Raw genomic sequence first — 13,553 nt, forward strand, 5'->3', positions numbered from 1 at the left:
TCAGTGAGACCCTGTCTCCAAATAAAATACAAAATAAGGCTGGGGATGTGGTTCAGTGCTTAAGCACCCCTGGATTCATTCTCCAGTACCCTACCCCCCAAAAAAACCCAAACTATTATCTAGATACAGTGGTCCACACCTGGAATCCCAGCTTCTTGGGAGGCTGAGGCAAGAGGATCACAAGTTCAAGGCAGCCAGGGCAACTTAGTGTGAGACCTTTTCTCAAAAATAAAAAGGGCTGGAAATGAAGCTGTGGTAGAAAACTTATCTACATGCACATGCTCTGGCTTCAATCCCCAACACTGCATACATCATAAATAAATCAATAAAATCAATACTTGGGCCCAAGAACAGTTTAACAAAACTACAAGGTGGGATCTAGACATTGCTATTTTTAAAAAGTTATGCATCTTATTTTAATTTTGCAGCCAGGATTGAGAACATTAAGCCAAATAAAATCTCAGATGGAGTTGGATAGCTTATCTCTAAGCTAAGACAATGACTTCCACAAAAAAATAAAGTAATAGTAATTTTAAAAATAATGCTATTTTCTGATAAAACTTCTTGGCACGTCCTACAAAAACAGACATCTCTGATTTTGTGTTAACAGGTGATCCTATCAGAAATTGACTGGCAATTAAATTTGACTAATTTAGAAAGTTACTTAATCCTAGGGTCCTTTTTATTTTTCCTTATTTCCATTATCAGAGACTGAAAACTGAGGACATTTTATATATTTTTTATTGTCTACCCATTTTCCTAAAACTCCATATTCATTAGAAGTCATTTTTAATCTTTTTATATCCCAATGATCCTCCCATGAGATCTTTTTTTTTCTTCTTTCATCATCATATTTGTAAAATTTTGAGATTTAGTGAATTGAGGCCTTTTTCTAGAACTGTCAGGAATCATTCATTAATTGACACAGCATACCTGCATTTTCAAGCCTTCTTCCACCAGTAATAATGTCTCATAACATGTAATTCTTAAAGGAGATTGGGGTGGGGATATTGCTGTGAATAAAGAAAACACACATACCATACCCTACCAGATGGCTGATTGTTGCATGCTTTTTAGGAGGCAGTTACCCTTGAAAATCATTGATTTAGGTGAGTATTAAACATGGAATGTCTTTTCAGCACAGGCCTTAAATCAAAATGAATTCCCTACCTGTTCTTTTTAATCTTCTTATTGGAACATCCAGATCCTTATTTTTTCCTTGCCCTTTAGCACATTTTCTTTTACTTATAGTTCACAGGTATTTTCCTCCTTAACTGTCACCTTGTTATGTAGTGAATTCAAGTAAAGTAATTTATGTGGTTGATCTGCTCTATACTTAGAGCATAATATGGTACATTATTTAAGTGAAGGCTTACAAAAGTAGTTGTTCGGTCTTTTTTTGTTTCTTTGTTTTAGAAGCCATATATGTGTTGTGTTTTTTTTTTGTTGTTGTTGTTGTTATTGTTGTTCATTTATTTATTCATTATTATAAATGCCTCATATACTTATGAAACTGCATATTCTGCATAGTCTGATTTTTCTCCCAATCTAGATCTTTCTGGTTTCGTGACCTAATGACCATGCACATAACTCTTGCACATGTATTATGTACTCAGGAGATCTAACATCAGTAAGGATTTTTTAAGTAATAATTGAATCCCAATTATTTTTGCCTTTACTGTCAGTTGCTAACAGAGGCCTTAAGTTTTTGTCTTTTGTTCATGCAAGGTGTTGTGCATTATTCTGTTAAGATAAATGGTGATGGTATATATTTAAAAATGAAAAGAAAGCACTATCCAGAGTACCCTTTCTGTAGGTCGTTAAAGGATTTTATACTAGTGAACGGTACATTGTGTGCCCAATTCATGTGTAATGGCATGCAAGGGAACTTGGCCTTTTCTTAACTCCTGGTATATGTGTTTTAAACCTCACACAATGTTACTTACAGGCTTTTACCTTCCAGATATTTTTTTCATGAGTACTCTATTAATAGCATTGAGAGTTTTTAGCCAATGGGAAATTCATCATTCATACTGATTTTGCACTTTCACTTTTCTTCTTTTGGAGGAGTTTTGCAGTGACTAACAGGCGTAGTTTTTTAGAGTTTTGCTATGTGGAGAGGTCTTTATTAAGTTGTTGCCTAGTTTTACCTAGTAAATTTTCCATTGTGTCTTCTATAAGCACTAACTTTTATTAACACATAAGTTTGGTCAATACTGGCTTCAGACCATGTTATTAGTTAGCTTTCTGTCACTGTAACAAAAACCTAAGATAACAGACTTGAGAAAAAATTTTTAATTCACAGTTTCAGAGGTTTCTAATGCTCACTTTCCATGCTCATTTGGCCCTTTTGCTTTTGGGTCTGTGGCGAGACAGCATATCCTGGCACAACTGCATGATGCACCAAACCACTCACCTTATGTCTGGAAAGTGAAAGAGAGCTGGATGAAAAGGCCAGAGTTCCACTCTCCCTTTAAAAGGCACATCTCTCATGACCTTTCTACTAGGTTCCATCTCTTAAATTTTCTGCTACCTCCCAATAGCACCATGAGCTGGGGACCAAGCCTTTAACACATAGACCTTTTGAAGACACTTATCTAAACTATAGCAGTCATTTTGGGGAATAATTGCTAATTATTGAGTGCCAGTTGTACTAGAACTTTTATAATTCTAATCCACAGAGTAATCTAACAGTATAATTGGTATTTGTGCTCCAGTTTACAGAAAGCTGAAGGTCACATAGCAAGTAAATCAAAATTAGAACTTGAATCCAGGATTTCTTCAAAACTTCAAAGCTTAGGCCTGGCACGGTGGTGCATGCCTACAGTTCCAGTGACTAGGGAAGTTGAGGCAGGAGGATCAGAAGTTCAGGGCCATTCCCAGCAACTTATTGAGATCTTGACTCAAAATAAAAAGGACTGAATATACAGGTTAGTGGTAGAGTGCTCCTGGTTCAAACCCAGCATTGTTCTTTTCACCTTGTAGAATAGAGGTCCAGTTTCACCTAACTTTCATCCTTATCAAATGGAGTACATGGTCTGTAGAGTGCACAGCAAAGTGCAAGCTGCATTTGAAACTTTAGGATAAACATAGCTGACTGATCATGTCTTGGAATGCCAGTCTTACTTGATGTTGAGTAATGTAAACACAGACTAAACATTGATGTGTTAAGGCTTAGAATGTAAAATTGCACAAGGCTTGTTTTCCCTGGGTGCCTCCTCTATGCTGTACCTTCCCATTTCCCCAGAGGTTTGAGAACTGTAGAACTGTATTTATTTGTAAAAAGAGAGACTTTCTTGTTCATCTTATCCTCTTTAAGTACTGCCATGAAATTTCATCTCCTCATCTGTTTGGCAGTGAACAATGAGTTGATAAAGCATTAGAATTTTCAGGGCAATTAAAAGATGTGTAGGTGTTCTTTTGTTGAAAATTTGCTATCAGAACCACACAGATAATACATTTTCTCTCTAGAAAAAGCTTTGGCCTCGAGGGGTTCATTTTTCCCCCTCTTTTCATATGTGTTAGCAGTGTTGATAAAGATACTGTGTTGATGAAGATACTATGTTCTAGACAAGTTTATTAACTTTCTGTCCCTTTGGTGATCATCTTCACCAGTAAAATGATTCATTTCAAAATTCTTTCCCAAGAAATATTGCCAGTAGCCCTACTTACATAGTTTCTTAGAACACTAATTCATTCAATAAATATTTGAGTGCTTACTATTTGGGCCTATTGTATGTCCTAGGGATTTAGCTGTGAACAGAAGACTCCTTGCAAGCTTATTTTCTCGTGTGTGTGTGGGGGGGGGGGGGGCAGATAAGTGATAAATACATATATAGATAGCAAAGTTGTAAATACTATGAAGAACAGGTAGACAGGATGCAGAGATTTTCCTGTGGATTTTTATTATATTCAACATTAAGTTTTGTGGCCATTGTGAGAACTTTTTATCCCCTACCAGAAAGTAATCTGTTGTGTTGTCCTACTTTACTACTGACAGAAGCCTTTTTTCCTCCCTCAAGGAATATTCTGATGATTTTATATGATTTCAGTTCTGTTCTGCTATTCCATGTGAGGTCTACTTTTAGCCATCAGTTTGCTTAAATAGCTTTTGCATGGTTAGAGTCTTCTTCTTTTTTTTTTTTTTTTGTACCTGGAATTGAACTCAGGGGCCCTCAGAAACTGAGCCACATCCCAGCCCTATTTTGTATTTTATTTAGAGACAGGGTCTCTCTGAGTTGCTTAGTACCTTGTCATTGCTTAGGCTGGTTTTGAACTTGTAATCCTCCTGCCTTAGCCTCCCAAGACACTGGGATTACAGGCATGTGCCACTGTGCCCAGCTGGTTATAAAGTCTCTTAACCCTTTCTTTAGTTATATTCTATGATGCTTTTCTGCATAGCTGTTGGGAGAGCCAGTTGCTGAGAACCATGCTTTCACCTATGAGATGCTGTGTGCCTTCTAATATCTAAACCCTAATAAGAAAAATAGATGTTTTTGACTCCACTGGGATTTTGAAAACAGTTTTATTGTTTGTGATGGAAATCACTGTATCCTATTTCGACATCATTTTGTTGTTGACTCCTGAATATTAACAACTGGTAAGCCGTATTACCTGACGAATTTCTTGGATTCCCTTCAATTCAGTGAGTTTTGGGAAGCATGACATAAAAGAGGTAAGCACTGTAGACAGGAGCATAAAAATATCTGAGCTTAAGATATACACCTATCATTTAAAAAAAAAAAAAAGTATACCCAGACAGGCTTCACAGTTTTAAAAGCAAGTAGATGTACCTCAGTGGCCATCTCAGCTGATATTCCTTGATAAAAACATTTTTTCTTTGAGTCAGGCAGACTTTGGCACTAGCCAAATGTTAACTTCATTCTTAGTGATAACAGCTATTATGATTTAGACTGGGGACTGGGGGAACTATACCACTAGCAGAAAATTTGAACTTAGGCATCAGCTAAAGATCTTTAGGAGAATTCTCAGTTTTTAGCATTTGAAATATTCTTTTCCTAAAGTTGGCACCTCTCCCTCCTTCCTCTGTGCTGATTCATTTGGCCTGTAATTGACATTATTTCCTTCATGGAGAAAATGGCAGCCTCAGTAAAGCAATCCTGGGAACAATGGGCTGTGGATAACTCCAGGAGACACTTTAAACAGTATCTAGATAACTGAGACCAGGAGTAAAGCCATTTTCTACACTCTTTCTTTTTCACTCCTGACTCCTGCTAGCTCACTGGATAACTGATATCACTCTGAATTTCACAAGTATTAATTTAATATGGGCTCCTGATAAGTATGGCCCAGAGAGTATTCCCTAATAGATGAACCTGACTCTGAATAATGAACTAGAAATGGATATTGTCTAGTTCAGGCTGATATACATCCAGTTTCCTGAGTTTTATTCAGCTTTATTAATTTTTTTTTTCATAATTTTCTGCTTCATCCTGCTTGTCACTATAGTAGATAGGTAAGGCCATTTACTGAGTAACTGGCTTCCATCCTTGCTGTCAGATATTTATTACTCACTGCCCCTGCCCTAGTCATTGTGCTAGCACCTTGCCATATTTTTGGAGAGGAGGATTTTCTTCCCTTGGGACCTTTTTTAGTTAAGAGAAAAGATGCAGAATAAAGTCTGAATGAGGTGTAGTTAGAAAACACATATTGAAGTTGTTCTTTGTCTGTACTCTCTGGACATGGCACAATTAGGTGAAATTTTACATTACTGGCTATGTGTCTCTGATACCCTTTGGACCTTGTCTGTGTTAAGTGAGAGTTTTTTGTTTTTGTTTTTTTTTTGGTGTGCGTGTTATTGTTCTTTTTAGTTATACATGGCAGTAGAATGTATTTTGACATATCATACATACATGGGGTTGTACATGATTCTTGTGTTGTACATGATGCGGAGTTACCCTGATGTATTCATATATGTATTTATATTCCTATATTTTCACATAGGAAAGTTATGTCCAATTTGTCTTTCCCATTCCCATCCTCCCTCATTCTTCCCTATTTCCCCCTGTCCAATCTGGTGAACCTACACTACTCCCTCCCCTCTGCTATTGTGAGTCCACACCCACATATCAGAACATTTGGCCTTTGGTTTTTTGGGATTGGCTTATTTCACTTAGCAAGATAGCCTCCAGTTCCATCCATTTATCAGCAAATGCCATAATTTCATTCTTATCTATGGCTGAGTAATATTCCATTCTGTATACGTACCACAAGAGTTCTTGATTCATCTAGCTAGTTGTCTCTGATATACTGATCATAAACAAAGGAGTCTCAGGGTTGTTTTTCAATTTCTTCCATTGTTTTGAATAAAATTGACCACAGGAAAGACTCTATTTGTGTCTTTTCCATCTAAGAAAATGTTCACATGATATTCAAGGAATAAATTCTAAATAAAAAGGGCTATAAATGGGTCTTTATTTCTTTTGTTCTAAAATATCCAATGAAAGGGCTGGGATTGTGGCTCAGTGGTAGAGTGCTTGCCTAGTACATGAGAGGCCCTGGGTTCGATCCTCAGCACCACATTAAAAAATAAATAAAGGTATTGTGTCCAACTACAACTAAAACATTGAAAAAAAATCCAATGAATACTTTTTCTCAATATCTTTTATTGTATTTAGCATATTTACTACTGTTTCCTTTCCATTTGTTTTGTTTTGGATTTTTTCTCTTTACCACTGACTGCCAACCAGGTCCATAAAAAATTCTCTCTAAGCTTAGGTTCTAAGCCTGGCTAGAGGAGGAAGTGGTGACAGGATAAAGAGTAAGCCTAATAGAAGGTCATAAAACCACCTCAAAGTATCAGTACAAATGAGATGTTTTGTAGAGCCCTTTCCATGGTTTTTGTGTTTAGCCTTTCCTCACCTTCCTTAGAAAGAAAGGGTTTTTCTTTCTTTTTGCCCAAATTCTGACCTCCTTTTTATTCAGATATAAGCTCTAAAGTAATTTCTGAACAGATGAACCATGTGTACCCCAATTAATAATTAATTCTCTATAATGTTTTTAACTTCAGCTGTACATGAGAATCAACTAGGGGAGCTTTTCAGAATTCTGATACCCACACTACCCTTTAGAATGATTAAAGCACTGTCTCTGGGAATAAGACTCAGGCAATAACATTTTTTAATTTTATTTTTTTGAAATGGGGTCTCATTATGTTGCCAAGGCTATTATCAAATTCCTGGGCTCAAGTGATCCTACTGCCAGCAGGAACTACAGGAGTGCACCTCTGCTCCTGGCTAATAGCATTTTTAAAGCATTAACACTCCCCTCCCAACAAACATACACAAACAGATGATTGATTCCATTGTGTATGTAAGTTTGAAAATCATACTTACTTGTACATAATAGAAATAGTTATTAGTATTTGAAAGTTTGAATCATAGTCTAAGAAACCTCCAGATTTCTATAAAGGGGAAATTAAAACTTAAAGATGTCCCCAATTAGACTGCCTTTGCAGGCATACTTTGTGCAACTTTAAAAAAAAAAAGAAATCTATGCTCCAGTCTAATTAGTCTGTTCATTTTTCCTAATCATGGTTCATGCCTCCTTTTTCAGTCTTTGTTCATCCTGTTTGAGAAATACCCCTCCTCTGTTTTTGCATTTTGTAATCCCTCTCATGATAAACACACACTACTACTTCTTTGAATCTTTTCTTCATTATTCTTCAACCAGAAGGAGGTTCTTCCCTTCAGAACTTCCCTCTTTTTACTTTAGTATTCTGTATGATTTCACATTCATGTTTTATTTCTCCTGCCAGTTTGAAAAGCCTAGTTCTGTTTATCTGTACAGCCCTCTTATTGCCTTGCTTTGCATCTTTGCATGCCTTGCATGCAGTAAATGTTATATAAGTCTGTTTGAATAAAAGGAATTTCATGATTTTCAGATGTCATGCTGCAGATGTGTGCTTTTCTAGAGCCAGGGGAAACACAGATGTGTAATGTCTTTTCTATTTGCTTTCACACTTTTCCAGTTATTCAAATTCTTGGCTGGGATGACCTCTTTATTTAACTATGTGATTTTCATTCCATGTCTCACCGTTTAGTAATTTTCAGGAACCAGCTTCTGGAAATGTTGACTCTGGTTTGAAGTGCTCTGTAGTTTGTTACAGAGCATGCTTGTTATTAAGTGACTTCTAAGTTTATTCTCTGAGCCTGGAAACAAAATTTTGTGATAGACCTCAAAGGTTTTGAGTGTAGATTGATTTTTAGGTTTTGGCGACACCATTTTATATACTATTATAAGTTTATAGACAAGGTAAATAAATCCTCTTTCCCAAATCCTGAAGATGCATTACAGTTTTGTTTTTTAACAATCACAGCACAATGATCTCTAAACTTCTACAACTGATGAAAGAAAATAAAAGAAAGTTTTTAGACTTGTAGTCTATTTTTAGAGTAGACAAAGCATTTGCTTATTATTGTAGGTACATAGTGAGAACTAGGGAAGAAGCAAATACGGAACTGTAGCAAAAAAAAAAAAAAAAAGATTATGCTTTGAAAACAGTGCCATTAATTGTATATGTGTGTGAGCTAAATTTCTTGCATGCCAGCTATTTTCAGCTTTATTCTTCTTTAATGTTTTTGTCATGAGAGATTGCCTTCAGGGTGAATTCAAAATGGGCAAGACTATAACAATGTAGAAATTATTTTCCTGTCAGTCAGCTAATTCAATTAGTCTAATTCCCTCATGCTTATCATTCTTTTAAAAGACCTACTCCAAATAAATCACAGCATTTCCCCCTTAGTTGTATTGATTTTGAGAGGGCTTTGAAGCATTGCATGCCTATCCACTTCTCCCCAGGCAGGATGTCTTTCCATCCCAGCTGTTTCCTTTCTTACAAAGGTTCTAAACATCACTTTTGTTCCACCTATAATTTTTGAAGCTTGAAATTGCAGCTCAATGCTGGTTTGGTTCCCACCATCTCATTGAGGGAGCAGGTTTTGTAGATCAAAGCTTATTTTGGTCTTTCTTTACTTTTCCTTTTTTCCCCCCTTTAAATTTCTTTTTAAAGAATTAAACATTTTAAACATTGCTGCTTGGAAATAGAACTTCTTGGAATATGCAAACTCTTTAAATCTTGTTTGGGTTTGTGCCTGTGTATCCTGGTGGAAAGACTGGATCTGAAACATCCCTGAGATGTCCCAGCTCCATTTTCTTTCCAAGTTTTCTCAAAACTGCCACACCCCACCACTACTACCACTTGGGTTCCCCTAGGTCATATTTCTTTACAATGTAGAATTTTCTTAGGCTTTGACAGACAAGTTGAATGGCATGTATTTCCAACAACTCGGTAGAGCAATTTTCAGATTCTATATGGGCATCTAGTACTTAGCTAAATGAACTCTACCTCTCTCTCCTCTCTCTCCTTTCTCTCTTTCAGCTTGGCAGTGACCTTGGCGGGGGCATTGGAGGAAGTCCGGCAGTAAGTGCCATCCGTTTTTTTCACCATGGGAAGCACTGCTCCCTGATTGATGCCTTTCCTTTGCACACATTATTAGACCAGCCACTGCTGCTGTCAGCACTGCACACCAAAACCTTTATAGTAATATGAGGAGTAGATAGTAGTATAGGGTTATTTGGAATCTTTGGAGTCATGTGCCACATGTGATCTAGGGACATCTTCAGGGATTGCTCTGGTGCCTATAGAGATCTTTGTGTTTCTGACATTAAAGAGCTGAAGGAAATGGAACCTCCCATCTTGACTGGAGAATGCTCTTATTCCCTGGTGTCATCTAGAAAGAACTTTAGAAAGTCACCTGGACTCAGTGAGACTCCTTATTAATGGGAGTGTGAATACCATCTCCCCCAGGAGAGCTTCCTATTAGATATTTATGCCTAAATGGGGACATAAGATTTGGCTGAACCCAAGTGGAAATGAAACTGCTGTTTAAGTTGGATGCTTCTCCCTCTTTCTATAGAAATAAACTCCCCCTTTATTAGGGTATCTATAGGCCTTTTGCACAGAATCATGGAAGCTAAAATTGGAAACAGAATCTTGGATCACTATGTTCCTGTATCCTGCTGAATGCTCTTGCTTGATAAGGCTTCTGAAGAGTGTGTGTATCTTATTAGTGATGAAAAAATAACTTTGATGACTAAAAAGATAATATACTAATCTGGCAGCTAAGAATATCATTAATTATAGTGTTTTCTTATTGATATATCAATACTGCTAAAACTAATAGCATTTTAAGGACTGTTAATCTGTTCTTCCTGATCTTCTCTCTCCCTTTTTCTCCCCTGCAGGTGGGACAGTCCTTCATCCCGTCATCAGTGCCTGCCACCTTTGCTCCTTCACCTACTCCTGCAGTGGTCAGCAGTGGTCTAAATGACCTATTTGAACTTTCCACAGGGATAGGAATGGCACCTGGTGGATATGTGGCTCCTAAGGCTGTAAGTAAAGAGTTAGCATAGCAATATATTTTTTCCCTCTTAATGGACAAACCCAAATCACTTCTAACATTTGTATTACTTCTACTATTAACACATCCAAGATTTGGCTCTTGTACTGAGGAACTTGAAAGAGAAATATAAGGCAACTTCAAAATTAACACTAGAAAGCATTGTTAGAATCCTTGTTAAACATTTTTATAATTAGATTTAAAATTGGAAATATTAAGTATTTGGATTTTGTTCTCATGTTTAGAAATGTTGTCTAGTTTGTCAACAGTGAAGTGAATCTAGTGAAAATCTGATATATAGTACATAAGCAGGAAAAAGATACAGCAGAGAGAAGTACCATTTTTCATTTCTTGTTCCTTTTATTCTCCCTTCCTTATTGGTATTACATATGGATTCTAGAGTGCTCAGATTTGCTTTTCATGTATTTTAGTGGACCTCTTTAGAATTCTGATTGAGGTTTGTGTCTCAAACCTGGGGGTCTTCCAGTATCAACCTTGCATAATGTCATTCATGATGAAATTTAAATACAAGGCAGGGAAACGCCCTGTAAACAAAGCTTATTTAAGCTCTTTGGAAAAGTACTAAATCAGGCTTGACTTCATTATATCTTGATTTTCTGAAGACCAGCCTATCTGCTTGCTTCCTGATTTCTCTGCCTGCTCATCTAACTCTTAGGGGAGGATCCTTGCTATCAAGATGTAGACCAGTTGTCTATTCCAGGAGTCATAATGCTGTGCATACAGCCATTGCAGAGAATAACCAAACTTATGACAAAACAGCCATAATGTTTTGGCACAACTTAGTATTGTAAGTGTATCTATAGGGTTATCTTGCAATTTGCTTGATCATTTAAACGTTTTCAAACAGATATTACTATCTTGCCTACCAAAGAGGTAGTGTCACATTTCTTTCTCATCAACAAAATATAAGAGTGCCAAGTTTCTTATATCCTTCTTCATTGGGTATTATTGGGTTTTTCGAATTTTGATCCTCTGATAAGTAGATATAAAAAAAACTTAAAAGTGTTTATCTTTTTCTTCTTCCCCTCCTTTCTTCTTTTTCTGTATATTATCATGATTATTCGCCACCCACAAACTCTGGTTTTTTGTCTTAGCTGATCAGAACAGCTCATGAATTTCTAATTTTTTAAAAAAATGTTTTTTGGGCTGGGGTTGTGGCTTAGTTGCCGGACACTTGCCTAGCATGTGTGAGGCACTGACTTCAATTCTCAGCACCATTTATAGATAAATAAAATAAAGGTCCATTGACAACCTAAAAAAAATTTTTTTTAATGTTTTTAACAGGTATAAGCCAGTAATGTCACAGTGGGACCAAGGGGTGGGTAATGAATCAATTATATGTATGAGAAAAGGCATTCAGATTACTTAAGCAAATCTTGAGTATTTACTATTTATCAGAAACAATAGCAAGAGTTAAAATATAGGTAAGACATGGTCTTTTTCCCTAAGGAGATTACTGATAATGATGAACTTCTTAAAAAATTATACTGTCAGAATTTTTTCTTTTACTTGTATTGTGTATTTTGGTAGTAATACTCAAAAACAGTAAAACTACCAAGTTAACCAGAGGATAGAGAAAGGGCCTGGGTCACCAGTAGGTGGTGGTTTTCTTTTTGTTTTGGGGTTGTTTTTTTTTGCGTGTTTGTTCTTAAATAATCGAGAATAGTCACAAATTTCAGAAAATACTACTTTGTCCAGACCCTTCTTGACTTGATGTTTATGGCATAAAAATCACCATAATTGCCTGAGGAAATGAAATCCTGGCTTCATCTTTATTTGTTAAAAAAGGAAATAACATCAAGATAAATCATATCTTGTTGTCTTGGGCTTCATACTGTTTCAGGTCTGGCTACCAGCAGTAAAGGCTAAAGGTTTAGAGATTTCAGGAACATTTACTCACCGCCAAGGGCACATCTATATGGAAATGAACTTCACCAACAAAGCTCTGCAACATATGACAGACTTTGCAATCCAGTTTAACAAGAATAGGTAAGAAATAAGAGTCCCTGGCTTGATGTCAACGTAACAGAGTACTTTGTGTGTAATAAGAGAATGTTTCATTTAACCATGGGTAAAAAACTCACAGGTGGGCAGATACTCAATTTAGAGTGACTCTGGGATCAGGATCTTCCTTTTTCAGCTTCAACTCTGGAGGCCCTGGATAATTTGAGGCACGGGGATGGGGTAGGGGTGTACTCATCCATGTGTTTTTTTTTTTGTTTGGGGATTTGGTTTTGGTTTTTTTGGTACTAGGGATTGAACTCAGGGGCACTTAATCACTGAGCCACATCCCCAGACATTTTTATCTTTTATTTAGAGACAGGGTCTCACTGAGTTGCTTAGGGCCTTGCTAAGTTGCTGAGGCTGGCTTTGAATTCATGATCCTCCTGCCTCAGCCTCCTGAGATGCTGGGATTATAGGCATGTGATTCAATACATTGTGTATTTAAATGTGTTTTAAACAATGAAATCCTTTAAACAGACTTATCCATATGGAATGAAAAAAATCGGAACTTATTTATTGTTTCTTTTTAAAGAAGTCTAATACTAGAATTTTTAAATAAAATAATTAAAACAAACTTAATTGGGATCTATTTGTTTGTTCAACAAATAATTGTTAAGCATATATATGCCAGACATTTCTAGATACTGGTGCTTTAGTTGTGAACCAAAGAAACCTGATGTCTAAAGTTTATGTTTTGGTAAGAAAAAACTAGTGTACAGAGGTGTCAGAAATATGGAAGACGGTCTGCATGTTAAACACATAATTGTGTATAGCTCTTAGCAATGAGTTCTTGGCCTTAATAATAAAAAGAACACAGAGAAGTAAAATGTTGGTCTTGTACTTCTCAAATATCACTTGTTTTATTAAATTTTGCAGTTCAGGAAACTGGCTGCTAGGCTTCAACAGTGGGATCATTCATTTGTTAATACAAGATATACAACTCCGCTTGTAACAAAGTAGTAATTGGACCCTCAAAGCAGATTTAATATATTTGTTAATGATAATTTGCATCAGTGATTGATTTATTTCTAATCATATAGAAATACTTGGTGTCTTGGATTTGAGAGTTTGGCACATTAGAAATCATTTTAGGCTAGGATTGGTGTG

The 13,553-nt window shown here is 36.3% G+C and overlaps 1 protein-coding gene across 4 annotated transcripts in view; it reads left to right on the forward strand.

The window, feature by feature from the left end:
* Positions 1–13,553, forward strand: part of Ap2b1 (adaptor related protein complex 2 subunit beta 1) — a 113,901-nt gene that overhangs the window by 67,431 nt on the left and 32,917 nt on the right. For 3 of the 4 annotated variants that reach the window (XM_071603566.1, XM_027923815.2, XM_027923816.2), the window contains exons 15-17: positions 9,401–9,442; positions 10,267–10,413; positions 12,286–12,431. In XM_071603566.1, the coding sequence (XP_071459667.1) occupies positions 9,401–9,442; positions 10,267–10,413; positions 12,286–12,431 (335 nt within the window). The remainder of the gene's footprint in view (positions 1–9,400; positions 9,443–10,266; positions 10,414–12,285; positions 12,432–13,553) is intronic. The other variant, XM_027923818.2, reaches the window with a different exon arrangement.

The sequence above is a fragment of the Marmota flaviventris genome, chromosome 17, assembly GCF_047511675.1.
Source record: "Marmota flaviventris isolate mMarFla1 chromosome 17, mMarFla1.hap1, whole genome shotgun sequence".
Lineage (NCBI taxonomy): Eukaryota > Metazoa > Chordata > Mammalia > Rodentia > Sciuridae > Marmota > Marmota flaviventris.